General features: G+C 29.6%; 3 protein-coding genes across 16 annotated transcripts in view; 2 read left to right on the forward strand and 1 right to left on the reverse strand.

The window, feature by feature from the left end:
• The window catches only part of ankrd29 (ankyrin repeat domain 29), a 14,329-nt gene extending 11,526 nt beyond the window's left edge, over positions 1–2,803 (forward strand). Inside the window, 1 exon segment of one of the 2 annotated variants that reach the window (NM_001020760.1) lies at positions 671–1,240. In NM_001020760.1, coding sequence (NP_001018596.1) covers positions 671–754 — 84 coding nt within the window. In that variant the 3' untranslated portion in view covers positions 755–1,240. 2 annotated transcript variants of the gene reach the window in all.
• On the reverse strand, positions 2,506–13,905 carry plekhb2 (pleckstrin homology domain containing B2). Of its 4 annotated transcripts, none has more exons than XM_087302050.1 (9): positions 13,825–13,905; positions 13,479–13,534; positions 12,132–12,284; positions 10,726–10,828; positions 10,603–10,642; positions 8,800–8,886; positions 7,826–7,943; positions 7,246–7,277; positions 2,506–4,626 (listed from the first exon to the last, which is right to left on the reverse strand). In XM_087302050.1, the coding sequence occupies exons 2-9, from the start codon at positions 13,513–13,515 to the stop codon at positions 4,597–4,599; spliced, it is 600 nt and encodes a 199-aa protein (XP_087158176.1). In that variant the 5' UTR covers positions 13,516–13,534; positions 13,825–13,905; the 3' UTR covers positions 2,506–4,596.
• A 3,017-nt stretch (positions 13,906–16,922) lies between these two features.
• si:dkey-121a11.3 overlaps positions 16,923–17,660 on the forward strand; it is a 32,890-nt gene continuing 32,152 nt past the window's right edge. For 6 of the 10 annotated variants that reach the window (XR_015521830.1, XR_015521833.1, XR_015521836.1 and 3 more), the window contains exon 1: positions 16,923–17,143. The gene's annotated coding sequence lies outside the window, so the exon portion shown is untranslated. The remainder of the gene's footprint in view (positions 17,144–17,660) is intronic. The other 4 variants (XR_015521831.1, XR_015521834.1, XM_087304146.1 and 1 more) reach the window with 2 other exon arrangements.

The raw sequence follows: 17,660 nt of genomic DNA on the forward strand, positions 1-17,660 counted from the left end.
CTTTAGTGAGGACGACCAAATTTTGGGAATCAATTGAAAACAATAGTGGGGACGTGGAGCATTTTTAGACCTTATCTATCCAGAATAGTGTAGACGAAGCATAAAGTTGGGTTTAAATTTAGGATTTGCTCATGTAATTTAAATATATAGTCGAAAACAGGCGAAATAATGACGGGTGGTGTGAATGACGTGAAATTTGGAATATGTTTGCTGAGAATGTGCGGAATTCATCTCAATTGCGTCTTTCACCCAAGTTTCGAAAGTTAAACTCAAACCAAAAATTTGGGTTAAAACATCTTACAAGTAATGCGATGCTTCACATCTGGTGTCAACCCATCAAGAGTCAAAATAAAAACAAATACAGAGAAAATAAAATATGTATGTGCATTCTGAGGTCTTATGAAAAAAAATGATAAGTCTGTGCAAGAAACTGGATAATATTTACAACATTACTAACTCTATGTCTACCGTTTGCATCACTGATTATCTTGGGTATTAATTGTGCGTTGTCCATGCACTGGGTTTGTTTGGCCCAAATTTTCAGCTAAAAATCCTCTTCAGTGTTCTACAGAATTAAAAAAAAAAACTCACCATTAACTTGGATGTCCAGACGGATAATGAATGCAGATTTCTCTTTAAATGACTCTGTTGTTTGTGAACAATTGTCCAGAACAACGAGCTGCCGCGCGATCTAACCAAGAGCGAGCGGATCCTGCGAGTCCTGCGTCTGCCGCTGATGAACGGAGAGAGTTGATGATGAGCCAATGGAGAGTTTTCCAGCTCATGAGAAATAAATGCACTAAATCCTGCTGAATGGAGACTGAACTCCAGCGGTGCTTCTGCCTGCAGCTTCACTTCAACACAAACAGCTGCTTTTTCATCCTGGTAATGTTATGACGTCAGGTAACAGTCTCTTTTTGTTGCATATTTTATAAGACGGAGTTTTTCTTTTTTTATTATTTTGTTAATGCTGGATTGTCTTCAAGTCTGCAGATGTTTAATTTAATAGCATGTTTTCATTTTAAACGCTCTTATCAGAGAAATTGCAGTCACAACCAAATAAATATGGCATATTAGATTAAAAAGTACATGTTTGCTCATTGGAGAGTTGTTTTTTCTGCATTTTGGACTTCAGATATTTCTTTGAAAAGTTTAAATGTTTTTTTTTTTTTTTTGCATTTTTTTGTTTTTTGTCTGTGTAAGAAAAAGTCAAACTGTCAAAACAATAAATGTTACAAAACAACATGCTTTTTGATGTCTTTTATAAAAAAAAAATTTGATTGTAAAAACAGATTTGCAATATTTCTGTCTCATTTGAAATTTAATTTTTGGTTGAGGTAATTTTTTTAACATAATTATTGCTTAATTATTTAATATTTATCTTTATATTAGTGGTATTTTTAATAACTTCAGGTGTATTTATTGATGTTTGTTTAACTATTTATCAACTTTGTCTTAAGGGGGGCAACAGTACGGCGCCTTCATGTTTGCATTTTGCGCTTCAAAATGTGCCACACATTCTCAGTTGGAGACAGGTCAGGACTGCAGGCAGGCCAGTCAAGTACCTGTATCTTTTTCCTCTGCAGCCAGGATTTTATAATGTGTGCAGAAAGTGGTTTCTTCCATTTCTCCCAAAAAATACCTAAAATTCACCTGACCACAATGCACGTTTCCATCGTATGATGGGCCATCCAAAATGCCTCAGAACTCAAAGTTGTCGATCGCCCTTCTGGACAATGTTAACATAGGGCTTCCTTTTGGCACAGTACAGTTTTACTGGCGTCTGTGGATGTAGCTACATATCATGGTACTTGACGAGGGCTGCGTGCGGCCAGAGGGATAAGAAATTCTGTTATGTTCGGTTGTTCAGCTTAGACTCGTGCCCGTGTCCTTTACGCACTGAAATTCCTCCTGATTCCTTGAAACCTTTAATTATGTTATGCACTGTTGAAGGTGAAATATCCAAATGTCTTCCTCTCTTACATGGAGGAACATTGTTTTACAACTTTTTAAATCATTTTCTGATGTATTTGTTGGTAGACTGGCCATCCTCAGCCCATCTTTGCTCCTAAAGGACCAGACCTTTCTTTAATCTAGCTTTTTTTACCAGATCATAATTATAATCACCTGTTGACATCACCTGTTTCAAATCAGATCATTATTTAACCAAATTTACATAATTACTAGTCCTAAATTGCAGCTGTCCCAACCTTTTTTGGATGTGTTGCAGGTCTGAATGACAGGAAAGGATGTATATTTACAAATGAAATGAAGTTAACCAGACAATACATAAAATATTTTGTTTGTATATTTGTTCATAGAGTCTGCCATGAAATACACAAGGTAAATTTGGAAATCACTACTTTATTTTATTTGGGAATTCATACTCTCAAATATTTCTGATTTGGGCTGTATGTTTTTTTTTCATATTAACATTTTATTTGAAAATGAAGATTAATGTTTCATGTTTTTTTTTACATAAATAAACTGACCACACGCATCACATCTTATTTGATCAGTTTAATAGTTTATAAACGCACCAATTATTATGATGTTACATTTGATAAAGCAACATGTAAATGATGTGTTTGGAGGTTTGAAATCAAGAAACCACATTAGAAAGCGTTTAAACACCAAACATGATCTCAGATGATAAAATGTCATTTTTCTGAATCACGGGTCCATTAAACACTAAACCATGACCTGAAATCCATTTTAATGCACCCTGCAATTATGATTACTATTACGTAAACACTCATAATTACACCGGTTACAGCTTGTAAACACAACAATGTCAAATAATCATATATACCTGTGAGTAAAAGTGACAGAAACTGCATCTCCATCAACTGTATCTCCCAAGTCTATCCAACTTTTCCCTGAAGGTTCCCTTTTCACGTCCCATAACAAACATTATGAAGAATATTTGTGCTAGTTTATCATATTTTACAGTTAATATGAAAAACTGGTTTACCCATAAAAAGACAAAAATCAATCACATACATTAAATAATTTCACAAAGAAAGTGTAAAGTCTCCACAAAAAAGGGAAAAAACTCTTTTTAACACTTGAGTACAAGTAAACAATACACAAGTTCAATGAAGGCAAACGATGGAGAAATAATAGGAAAAAAGTGCACTGGATTTAAGGACAATCTCTTTGCTGGATAACACGTAGCGTAATCAAGAAGCATCATCAGTTTTCCCTGTCAAATGAGCTTTCTGATAATATATTATGTGAGAAAATTACATTTTTGTCATCATCATCACCATCTAGTAATAAACATGAAATAAACATGATTTTTAAGTCAAGCTATTTAGCAAAATGCAAAAAACATTTTTTCGAGGAAGTCCATCTTTATTGATAATACTAATAAAAAACAGATTTCAACTAAATGTTTGTCAATTGTTACATTTAAAGGGAATAATTCAAGTTTGCTGTCCAAAAAGCCAATTATAAAATATAAAACACAAAAATGATTTTAATTTAAGAAAACTCATTTTTGAAAAAACTAATTTTGTTGTGAATTGTGTTGTGAAAAAATTGTGAATTAAAAAAAAAAAAAAACAGAATTTGAGAAAACTAATGTTTAGGTAATTTTGAGAAAACTAATTTGAGAATTTTTGAGAAAATTGAATTTGAAGAAACAAAATTGAGAACAAAATTGTGTAATTTTGAGAAAACTAATTTGAGAATTTTTGAGAAAACAAATTGAGAATTGAGAAAACTAATTTGAGAAACTAAATTGAGAAAACTAATTAGAAAATTTGAGAAAACCTCCATTTAAACTATGAAAGAAAAAAATTATATTGTGAAAAAAACAGATTTCAGCTTAATTTTGATTTTAATTAACTTTCTCAATTTTTTTTTTTGAAAAATTACTTACTAAAACAAAACAAAAAAACTGAATGAGACTGAATTTTGAGCTTTGAGAGAGCTATTCCTTTTAAATATCACAAACATATTTATTACTCTGTCAACTAAAAAACTATAACCTTGACAAAATGTTCATTTTCCAATCATCAAATTGACCCATTCCGTTCCAAAGTTCAGTCCCAAACACGTTTCATACTGCAAAATTCTACATTTGCAACAGCAAGCAACACTGAATGTTTACTATAACAGGAACTAACAGAAAAACCCGAACTGCTTGCTAATCATCACCAGGCTATGTATCATTTCTACACAGGAACTTTGTTAGCAAAACTCTAAACACTTTCAGACGCTTCAGTGTTCTTCTGATCCTCAAGTCACACCAATTGCTCTCATCTCAAAACTAGCTGGCAAGATTTTAGTGTACATCTCTAGAAGTCACGGATTACATTAGCAAAGCGAACACCTTTGTCGGTGCCTAATGGAAATACATAAGCTTTGGTAGGAAGATGAAAACAATAAAGTGAATGCAACCGCGGCCTTGCTACAGTATCCGAGCTGTGAGTTTTATTCGAGGCGCAAAGTGAGTAAAGGTTAGCCAAGTTTACCCGGGGGGTCATTAAAACACGGAGAACAGAGAGCCGAGGGCTAATCCAGTAGCAGCGCCGGCTAACATGCCCAGAGCCACATCACCCGTGTCCTCGCGCCGGCGCTCCTGAACAATCACATGGTTGACGGGCTGAGTGAATCCACCTGATAGAGACGAAGAAGAAATGATGATCAAAATATTTGACTCCAATCAGATTTAGATAGCTTTGCTGTAATTCTCTTAATTCATTCATTTATTTTCATACACTTCTAACTATTGTAATTTACTTACCTCTTTCCCTTTGTAAGAATGCAGTTAAATGTAACTTGTATTTTCCTTAAATAATATAATATAATTTCCTAAATATATATATTATATTTATCTTTTATATCTCTTGGTTGTGTTTAAATATTTTAATTTATGAATAAAAACAAATTCTATAAATAAAAATAGACACTCCAGACACAATCAGGGTAATACAGGAATATGGGAGTACAATTTTTTTAAAGTCCCAGTGAAATCAAAATGTACGTTTTTTAGGTGTAAGTATCAACATATTAGTCTTAAGTTAATCTATAAGCTTATGTGCTTTGAAGTAGTGACAACATTTACATTTTAAAGTGAATAAACATTCAAAGTTTGAGGTTGGTCACTTTCGGCAGTATTAAGATTTTTTTTTTCATGACTGAATAATTCTGTTTCTCGTCATATTTTCTGACCAATCAATGCTCTCTAGTATCTGACAGGCCACACCCCCTTCAAAAAGCTTTTACTACATGCTGAAATAGGTCACTCATTCACATCAAAAAGCATTCATACCGAGAGTTCACCTAAACTATGGAGGATAAAACCTGCAAAAAACAATAAATAAATAAATAAATCCGCAAATAAATATACAAGTTCCTGCATAAATAAAACATTAAATCAATAAATAAATAAAATCCGCTAACAAATAAATAAATAAATCCACAAATTCCTGTATAAATAACAATAAATAAATAAATAAATAAATAAATCCACAAATTCCTGCATAAATAAAACAATAAATAAATCTGCAAATAAATAAATAAATCCACAACTTCCTGCATGAATAAAACAATAAATAAATAAATCCGCAAACAAATAAATGAATAAATCCACAAATTCCTGCATAAATAACAATAAATAAATAAATCCGTAAATAAATAAATAAATCCACAAATTCCTGTATAAATAAAAATAAATAAATAAATCCAAAAATTCCTGTATAAATAAATAAAAATAAAACAAATAAATAAATCCACAAATTCCTGATTAAATAAAACAATAAATAAATCCGCAAATAAATAAATAAATCCACAACTTCCTGCATAAATAAAACAATAAATAAATAAATCCGCAAACAAATAAATGAATAAATCCACAAATTCCTGCATAAATAACAATAAATAAATAAATCCGCAAATAAATAAATAAATCCACAAATTCCTGTTTAAATAAAAATAAATAAATAAATCCACAAATTCCTGTATAAATAAATAAAAATAAATAAATAAATAAATCCACAAATTCCTGCATAAATAAAACTATAAATAAATCCGCAAATAAATAAATAAATCCACAAGTTCCTGCATAAATAAAACAATAAATAAATCTGCAAAATAAATAAATAAATCCACAACTTCCTGCATGAATAAAACAATAAATAAATAAATCCGCAAACAAATAAATGAATAAATCCACAAATTCCTGCATAAATAACAATAAATAAATAAATCCGCAAATAAATAAATAAATCCACAAATTCCTGTATAAATAAAAATAAATAAATAAATCCACAAATTCCTGTATAAATAAATAAAAATAAAACAAATAAATAAATCCACAAATTCCTGATTAAATAAAACAATAAATAAATCCGCAAATAAATAAATAAATCCACAACTTCCTGCATGAATAAAACAATAAATAAATAAATCCGCAAACAAATAAATGAATAAATCCACAAATTCCTGCATAAATAACAATAAATAAATAAATCCGCAAATAAATAAATAAAACCACAAATTCCTGTATAAATAAAAATAAATAAATAAATCCACAAATTCCTGTATAAATAAATAAAAATAAATAAATAAATAAATCCACAAATTCCTGCATAAATAAAACAATAAATAAGCAAACAAATAAATGAATAAATCCACAAATTCCTGCATAAATAACAATAAATAAATAAATCCGCAAATAAATAAATAAATCCACAAATTCCTGCATAAATAACAATAAATAAATAAATCCGCAAATAAATAAATGAATAAATCCACAAATTTCTGCATAAATAACAATAAATAAATAAATCCGCAAATAAATAAATGAATAAATCCACAAAATCCTGCATAAATAACAATAAATAAATAAATCCGCAAATAAATAAATACATCCACAAATTCCTGCATAAATAACAATAAATAAATAAATCCGCAAACAAATAAAAAAAAAATCCACAAATTCCTCCATAAATAAAACAATAAATAAATAAATAATAATGCATGCAGAAAAATAATTAAATAAACAACACAAATATTGGGAATAAAAAAAATGCTAAATCCATCACCACCTCAAACGTTTATTAATTTTTGAACGTAGTTCCGTATTTACTTTTCCTCAGCTCAACATGCTAATGAGGGTGTGTATCAATCATCAGTAGGTGGTCTTTATGCTATCATTGGTTGATTGTTAGAAAAAAAATGCAAATCATTACATGCTAAAATGTATCATTTATTTAGATAAAAAAGCATTCATACCGAGAGTTCACCTAAACTATGGAGGACGAAACCTGCAAAAACAATTAATAAAATAAGCAAACAAATAAATAAATGCAAAAAAATCCTGTATAAAAAACAATTAATAAATAAATAGACACATAAACATTCAAATAATTGATATTACAATTATTATAAAGTTGGGGGAATAAAATGCTAAACTACAAGTTGATTCATTATGTTATGCCAGCATTGGTTGATTGTTAGAAGAAACGCTATTAATCATCACTACATGGTAAAATCGATCATTTATTCATGTCAAAGAGCGTTCAAACCGAGTGTTCACCAAAACACTTGCAAATATAAAAAAATTAATAAACGTTTGCCAAACAGCGTTGATCTACGGCAAGCCCAGAGGGGAAAAATACATCTGACTGGCACAGCTGTGATGTAAACGGCACACTATTGGTTGTTTTGTTTTGTTTTTTAAAAAGGGAGGAGCTACTATGTCCTGCCCTGATTTTGTGTTTTAGTTGAGATTACATCAAACACTGAATAAAAATGCACATTTTAATGATTAATCGTGCAGCTCTAGGACAAATGTCAAGCCATTTAGGGTTACCTTGATAGTGATAAGGGTAGGCGACTGCATACTGCTGCCCGTCGGCTGAGTAAACCATCTGTGTCGCATATGGTGGAGGATGAGGAACGTAACCGCCATAACCATCAGGATAAAAGACCTGCATCAATGAGAAAATCATCAGAGATGAGAGATTAGTTGCATAGTATCATTGGATGCTCATATTTATTTTATTTAGATAATTTATTTTATGATTTTTTTATCATTTATTTCCATTCATTATGTTGTAAAATAAATACCATCTGGCTAAAAAGGTTTATTTATACATATTATAAATCTACTATATTATACATTTGAATTTGTAATATTTATGCATTTTTTAAAATATATTTTAATCATTTTAATGTTTTTTATTTGTTACATAAACATTTTCAAAGCTATTAAATTATGTTCTATTTGAATCTAAACCTTTTGTTGTTAATCTATAATGCTGAAATATTATGAAATTAAAACATTTCATGATTATTTTACTGATGATTTTTAGTACTTTAATATTTTATGCATTTAAAACTTTTACATTTATATTGTTTTATTTTATTGTTTTAACTTTAATAAAAAAATTCCCAACTATAAAAATGTAATCACATCTTTTATTAAGAAAACAAAAGCATTTTTTCTGATATATAACATCATCAATTAAATTAAATTAAAATAAAAAAATATTACATTTAGAAAAAGAAAATTATTGATGGCCAAAACATCAAAATAACAAATTACATGTGCAGTTTTTTCTTTCTTTCACTGGCCTTATTGTGCTTTATTTCTTGCTGATAACACTTTTATAGCAGCCAATATACCTTCAGTCATTGCTTGTACATGTAATCTGACCTCAATAGCTCTCTGTAGTCAAAGCAGTCCATAAACAAACAATGAGGACACCCAAAACAAAAACACATGCAACCAAATAACCTGGATATCTTCAATAAAATAAAAAAATAAAAAAATTACACAAATACCTGTGGAGTTGGGTTTAGCTCAGAATATGGTGGAGGAGCCGATGCCACAGGATCCTCCACAAAACCCATCTGAGGAGGAGCCACAACCTACAAAACACAATGCTGAGCACGTTTACATGCATGCCAACACCTTGATAACTCACAAAACATGTTAATATCCAGTTTTCCTGGTTTACATGCAAACCAATAACCTGGTGCGAGTAAATTGTGTTTACAAGAACAGATTAATATGTGGAGCTATTCTTGTAAACTGCGGTTTACTTGAGAATGTAACTCCTGGTGTGAGTTGGTTGTACTCTCAGTGCTGGAAGGGCATTTGCTGTGTAAAACATATGCCAGAATAATTGGTGGTTCATTCCATTGTGGCAAGGAAAATTAACGCAGAAAATGTTGCATTATGTCACTTGTCATGTTTAATAAATAAATGGTATTACAACATGTCAGCGTGAAACTTACAGCGTTTACATGCATTGATTATGACTTTTTGGACTGAACGCACTTATTAAGTATGTGTACATGGACATTGGTAATCTAGTCATTTACCTTATTCTGAATAAGACATAATTATTAACTGTGCGATGAATTTCAGCAGCTGAAACTGATCGTGTACTTATCTACATGTGAACATTCAATTCAGTTAAGATGGAAATCGATTACGATGCAATTGAAGTTTATATAAAAGAATCTGGTGGCAACTGTCTTTAGAATTGTTTACATGGTATTTTCTGTTTGTTTTGCCTCTGAATGATAAATATTAAAGTGCATTGATGCAACACAAGAAACGCTATAAATATTACTGGCATTCGCAAGCGCCACCTGCTGGCAGAGAGTCAATATGCCTCTAATTTTTAAGCAGCAGGCCAATCATTTTCACAAAACGAAAGTCAGGAGATTCTGTGTTTGCTTCAGATTTTGAAATTATAGTTTAATTTAGACGAAAAAAAAAATGCATTTTTGTTCGGTTTATGATCAAATTGCTGTGGTGCCCTCTAGTGCAGAGTTTTTAAACTATGTTCCTGGAGGACCACCAGCTCTGCACATTTTCCATGTCTCCTTAACAAAACACACCTGATTCAGATCATCAGCTCATTAGCAGAGACTGAAAAACCTATAATGAGCATAACAGACAAAGGAGACATTAAAAGCATGTAGTGTTGGTGGTCCTCCAAGAGCGTGGTTGAGAAACGCTAGATTATAAATAAGAACGAACACAGGCAAAGCCCTATTTTTTTATTTGTATTAAGAGACTTATTTTATTTGTGTATCTTACTGATTTGATTCGGGGTTTGATTTAAAATGTACATTTAGTTGTGTTATATTTCAATTTGGAAGCAATAGCTTAATAAAAGGACCCCTTTTGACTCTATAATATCTTTAATCTCATTATGTAAAAAATAAATAAATCAGGAGAAATATCTAATCATGAAATCAAATTCGCAAATTGAATAGCGAGTAAAAGCTATAGTTCAGCCAAAAATTACAATTCTTTCATCATTTACTCTTTTCAAACCTTTATGAGTTTCTTTCTTATGTTGAACACAAAAGAAGATACTTTGAAAAATGTTGGAAACCTGTAACTTAATAATGACTTCCCTATTATGGAAGTCAATGGTTACAGGTGGTTCTCAGCATTCTTCCAAACATCTTTTGTGTTCAACAGAAAAAAGAAACTCAAAGGTTTGAGTGCGATTAAATAGTGAGTACATTTTCATTTTTGTGTGAATCACTTCTTTAAGTATATTGTTACATCCCTAGTAAACAAGCATGCATTTTCCCCACCCATAATGCAATTGTGTAACTCACAGTGTTAAGCCTTGCATCCTGGAGAGCCATTGTCCAAGCCCTACAAGAAAACACACTAAGTTTGTAACATAAAATTGTATAATAAAGCACAATTCATAAAACACGATAATAAATTGTCCTCACAGCGCGTCGTCTGCACTGTCTGCGCAGATGCTGATCACTCGACCATCCCGACAGACAATCTGCAGGAGCGAGTCTTTGCCTTTGCCTTCAGGAGGAGCGAGCTCTGCAGATAAACAATACATACCCTTTTCAGTTGGACACTATGATTTCTGCTGTGTTAAAAACGTGGACAAATTGCAGAATCCAGTCATATGTTTGAATTACATGTATTGCATTGTATTTGGAGAAATAAACGTAAAGTAGTGCTGTGGACCTAATAAAATCGTGATTTGAATAAGTGTCTGTAATTATCAAACTGCTTCTAACAATTTAAATACAAAATCTGTTAGTTTTTGTGTGTTTGTTTAAATTAATAGCGCAGTTTGGATTACTACACAAAATCTGACATGCTTACAGTCTTACTTTTTGAGGATGTAAACATGAACTTTATTTCCAGAGCTGACATGAGTCTCTTCATCTGCATTTTACAGTTTTATATAAGAAAGGATACGGTCACATAATTCATACACGGATTTTCCAGCATCCTTAATACAACCTGTAAAAATATGTAAATATGTACACTGAATTTTTTTTTCTGCAAAATTGTTGCAAACAACTTATTTGTGTTGAATTAAAACAAACAAATTAAATGTAGTAACGTTCAACTTAATTTACTTATTTAAATTCAACATAAACAAATTGTTTACAACCACTTAACTTAAAAAAATTTGGTAAATTCAAGGAATTATCTTCGAATAATTTTTTTCAGCGTAATATGTAAAAATTTTAGGCATTAGTTTATCTAAAGAACAAAAATTATATGAATCCTAAGTTGCTTAAAACTGAAATTAAACTGCTTAAAATGTTTCAGTTGAAACTTTACTAGTCATCCCAACTCACATCAGTTAAACTGACTAAAAGCTTTGTAGTTAAACTTTGTATAACTAAAAAAAAACATTTGTTAAAACACAACTAACTAAATAAAATATGTTAAAATAATGTAAAAAAAAAACATTTATGACTTGATTTTTTTACTGTGTAATAACTTTATAAATTGTTGCAACTGAACATGCTTTTATTTTACAATTCATAAAATGTTTTCAGCTGGAAAATTATAAAACAATTAAAATAAATGAAAATGAATAAAGAATTTGTCATTAAATGGATTGCATAGGGCACTACAGTAGTTTTCTGTATTTTCTAATTGATTAACAAATTGTCCCAACACAAATCAATTATGTTAACCTAATCATTTGTACAAATATAAGTGGATTCAACATAAAAGAATTAGGTTGTCCTAAAACTAACTTTACAATTGTGTCAACGCATGTTAAATAAGTAGTTTAAACTAGCAAATTTTTTGAGCATGCTTGTACTTCTGAGGTTTTTGTAGATCAGAAGGAGACTGGTGTGTGTCTCAGACTGACCTCGACAAGCACTGGCATTGCGGATGTTAATGCAGTCCACCTTCATGTGGATCTCGTCCTCCATGTCCCGCCGCTGCTGGTCATCGTAGAAGACGAGACGTCCATCTGACCAGAGGTCAAACCAGTTCTTCTTCCAGCGCCGCAAGATGGTGCCTGAGAGGAGACAACTCTGGTCAGAGACAGGCTGTATTTATTTATTTAATTAATTTATATTTATGAATAATTGTACTCATGTATGCATCAAATTCTACTTGTATGTTTTATAGTATGTGCTCATTATAAACTTAATTCATATAAATATTAAAATAAAACTGTCTTAATTATATTTTAAACAAATATAATTTCTTTATTTAATGATACATTTTATAATCTGTATGTTTAAATTATAAAAATGTATTTATAAATATTTGATATTAATTCATAATAGCAATTCATAATAATTAATTTATCATTATACATACAATTTATTTCATGCATTTATTATTAAGTTATCAATTATACATTAAATCAATCAATTACACAATAAATGATTCAAGAAATATACTTATAATTTATATACAAAACAACATAATTTTAAACTATGTATTGTAAACTTTTTAAAAATCCACCGAATTCTATTTACTCATTTATTCTATAATAAATTATACAACAATGAAAAAAACATTGAAAGACCTATAAAATTTTAAAAAAAATAAAATAAAATTTTCATAAAGTGTTTTTTAACAATACTGTAGTAAAATACTTAAATTATTATGTTTTGTTAATTTTAAAGTTGCTATTGCAAATACAGCATATGTAATATAAACAAGTTACGCAATGCTACAGTTTTCTATAGGGTAAATTTCACTACAATATTCATCACAATTTGTATTACAGTTTATCAGTTCACTATAGTTAATAAGAGTAGGCTATGCTGTAGCAGTCGTTAACAATGTGTTGCAAATACTATAATATGTACAGTTTGACCATATATTTTAATACAGTATGGTTCAAAAACACAATAGTACCCTACTTACTATAACTTATTGTAGTTTTTTTCCACGTTGATAAATAGTAAGCTCGAGTTCAGTTAGGAGTTGTTTACTAACTTCCTTAAAGAAGTCATGCCAAGATAACTCACGCCAAGAAAGAGGAAAAGAAAGTATTTGTGCATTTGAAAAACATTTCAACCTAAGGTTTCTTACACTTCATTTATATTTCATGAGTTCCCAGAAAGCAAATGTAAATAATAAAAGTGCTACTTAATCTTTGATATGATTAACTAAACCCACAAATACTACAATAAAAGGCACAAAACAACGAAAACGAAAGACTTTGGTGTAAATAATAAATGTAATAAACACTCACTCTGTCTGTGCAGCCACCCGCTCTTCACAAACGCCATCCTCTAGGAAACTCACAATCTAAAACAACAAAACAATTCACTTAAAACATGCTCTACATATATATTAAAACTCATATATGTGTAAATATCGCCTATGTTTTACATTAATGTTAATTTCACGGTCGAACTTCGACTCTTAGTTTCAGAGTTAACGTTAGCTTTGCGTTTGCGGCGCCTTTACGCTAAAAAAAATGACGACAAACCGACACAATTAACACCCCAAGGCTTTTGAATACAACATTAAACATATGTAAACACTGAGCTTGTAACAAATATGTTGCATTAGCTGGTTTACAAGTGTAAATGTACCCTCTTTTGCTGTGTTGTCGTTTGTATGCGCGACTAGCAGAGTGACATCAGCAGCATCTCCGCTCAGCTGACGCCTTTGTCACTGTATCAGATGATCAACTCGACTTTTATTAAGCTTTCCTAAGACTTTTATCAAGTTTATATAGCTCGTTTTGATGTGATTTCAAAACAAATTCAGTTAAAAAAGGTGTGAACGTGAAAGTTATCTTAAATTAACATTTAAGGTTATTTTGCTCATTTTTTCAATAGTGTTTTCGAAATAAACATGATGCAGCTAATAAAAAGTTACATAAATAAAATACATATATATTATTATTAAAATGTACAATAAATTAAATTTAACATTGTTTATTTTGTAATAAACTATAAAACATAATCTATTTACCTATTATAAACATTGACAAACCTTTAATGCATAATATAATATAATATAATATAATATAATATAATATAATATAATATAATATAATATAATATAATATAATATATTCATTAATTAATTTTCTTGTCGGCTTAGTCCCTTTAATAATCCGGGGTAGCCACAGCGGAATGAACCGCCAACTTATCCAGCACGTTTTTACGCAGTGAATACCCTTCCAGCCGCAACCCAACTCTGGAAAACATCCACACACACACACACATAGACATACACACACACCTTCTTGCAGTGAGGCGACAGCACTACCTGCGCCAATGCTTCGCCCCTAATATAATATAATATAATATAATATAATATAATATAATATAATATAATATAATATAATATAATATAATATAATATAATATAGTATAATATAATATAATATAATATAATATAATATAATATAATATAATATAATATAATATAATATAATATAATATAATATAATATAATATAATAGTGCACATTTATCTATGATATAGTTATATATATATAATTACATATTACATGTTTTTCCAGGGATGGATTGAAGCACTAAGCAAGGTTAAGCTTATTAACCTTTGAAGCACTAAGCTTAAGGCCCCAGGAAATCTGAGGGCCCCCAAATAAATACCTAGAAGTAAAAATTATAACTAAATTATATATATGGCATTGTTTTCTATCATATTTTGTACAGTGAGGCTCTAAACATTTTAATTTGTGTCCCCCACCTTCAATCTTGGACCAGTCCAGCAGTCAAATCAGTAAAGATTTAGTTTTAAAAGCGAAATAGCTCTTTTAAGTTTTAGTTGTGAATTCATGTTAAGAAAACAAATAATTTCAAAGGTTTTAGAAGATGTTATGCTTTACATGCAGGGGCGGATTTAACCAATAAGCAAGGTAAGTGGCCGCTTAGGACCCCAGGACATCTGAGGGCCCCAAGAAAATATCTAGAAGTGTCAATTATACCTATAAACTAAATATAACATCGTTTTCTATCATATTTTGTATATGAGTCAAACAAATAAAATTTTTACATCATTAAATATAATTTAATAAACAATTACACATAATATTTTTATAATAATGTAATATTATGTAGATATAATATAAAATATTTATAATTAAAATAAAATATCCACCACTGGAGCAATCCAGCTCTCAAATTTGTAAAATATATATATTTTTAGTACTCTTTGTTGTAAATTCGTTTTAAGAAAACGAATCATTTAAAATGTAGAGCTTGCATTAAGATAAAACGTAGAAAAGAAGATTAAGTGACATAAAAAAACAGCTAAATAAATAAAATTAAATAAAAGTAGAAAGAGTGCATTTCAGGACCTGGGCCCTAGGGCTGGAGTTGCTTAGGGCCCCCAAATCACCAAATCCACCCCTGTTTACATGTTATTATTATTTTGCATTAAGATATGTAGAATGTAGAAAAGGATGTAGAAAAGTAGATTGAGTGATATAAGTATAAATCTTATTTTTAAAAAGTAAAATTTATATAAATATATAAAAAATCTAGTACAAAAGTTGCATTTTAATACTTTTGGGCCTCATAGCTGGATTTGCTTAGGCCCCCAAAATCACTAAATCGCCCCTGAGTATGTCTATATAAAATATTTTATTATTATAATTTAATATAATTAGTAGGCTACATATCTTCATGCTTTATTAAAAGCATAATTGTTAACATTTGTAACAGACTGAAATGTTGCAACAAACAGTTAAAATATCCAATTGTAGTGTCAATAATTTCAAAGTAACAACCACATGAACACATTTCACTTGTTATTGTTCGATGTCACCACTAGATAGAGCAGTTTCACTGGAAACTGAGTGCATTTACCCTGCAATTAGAAAAAACATGCATTACTATAAAATTTATGCACATAAACCCTTACAGATTGTCTATTGTCTATTAAATAACACACACACAAGATATGTATATCTATATACATATATATATATATATATATATATATATATATATATATATATATATATATATATATATATATATATATATATATATATATATATATATATATATATATATATATATATATATATATATATATATATATATATATATATATATATATATATATATATCTATATATATATATATATATATATATATATATATATATATATATATATATATATATATATATATATGAGGACCTGTGTCTACTATAGTATCTACTATAGTAATGTATGCAGTATTGTATTGAGCATAAGCCTTATCCAGCTCATGTGTTCCCCAGTGACCTTTCCCACTGTCAGCTTAGTGAATGATGATCCAAACCAATTCATACTCAACTGCTGAACTGCTGAAGAACACAGTTTATTTATAGTTAATGAAGCAAAACTGAATTCACATTATATCTGCATTCACACTTGCATACTGGTTTGTGATGCAGTTTAGGTTTCAGAAGATCAAGGGTTAAGTGCAATATTACAGCTAGTCTTTTAAAATGTATATATATTTTGTAGTTTTTTTTTAAACAATGCACAAAAATGACATTTGTAGAAATGAAAATACAAAAGTTTTATTTTAAAAATATTGAAATACATTTCTAGACTGAATGGAAGTCAGTTGGGTGAAATAATCTCATCTGAGCCTCATTCAGTCTCAGTGGGCTGGCAGATTGGAGTGATTTACGCAACAATATCCCGCCAGTGGTTGGCTGTTGCGGATTTTGTTTTGTCTTAATCTTTGTGCAGATTAACCAACCGAACCAATTGTGCTTCTGCGCAGTACTAGAGAACTAGTGAACTCAAAACTGAGTCCCTGCACACTTCATCTTGCTCTCGAGGAAGTATACAGTAAATACATTTGCTCATCTGAAAACTGATTTTTGTATGGATATTATGATGGTCGGCTGTGCACATGACTGCAGTCACTGACAGGTAAATGTCACAGAAGATTACATTCATTAGTGCTTGTGCTGTTTAGTATTATTGTGAACAAATGTAGATAATGTCCTGTAGCATGTTTTACAGTATTATGTAGATCAAATAAATATTACCTAAATTATATTCAAGTTTGTGATTATTATTTATTCAGTTTTTTCGGTTTATTTATAAAACCTAATTAGTACACTGCTCATAATTTAGTACAATTTATAATATAACATTTTATTTTAATTAAACATTTTTATATTTGATATGTTTGTCTTCGTGTACAATTTTGTTTGCAAAGTTTCAATAGTTTGAAATAAGTAGCAAGTTTCAATGCAAAAATTAATGAATAAATAATTATCAGAATAGATAAATGGTTCAAAATGATATGGTATATAATATAAAATACTCAAGCTAATTTACCTGAAAATATTTAAAATGTTATAAATCTACTTTTTACATAACTCTGCATATGTACAACTAACTAATGGTGTGTATTATATTATATCATATTATATTATATAGG

Source organism: Danio rerio, chromosome 22 (genome assembly GCF_052040795.2).
Source record: "Danio rerio strain M-AB ecotype USA chromosome 22, GRCz13ab, whole genome shotgun sequence".
In the NCBI taxonomy this organism is placed as follows: Eukaryota; Metazoa; Chordata; class Actinopteri; order Cypriniformes; family Danionidae; genus Danio; species Danio rerio.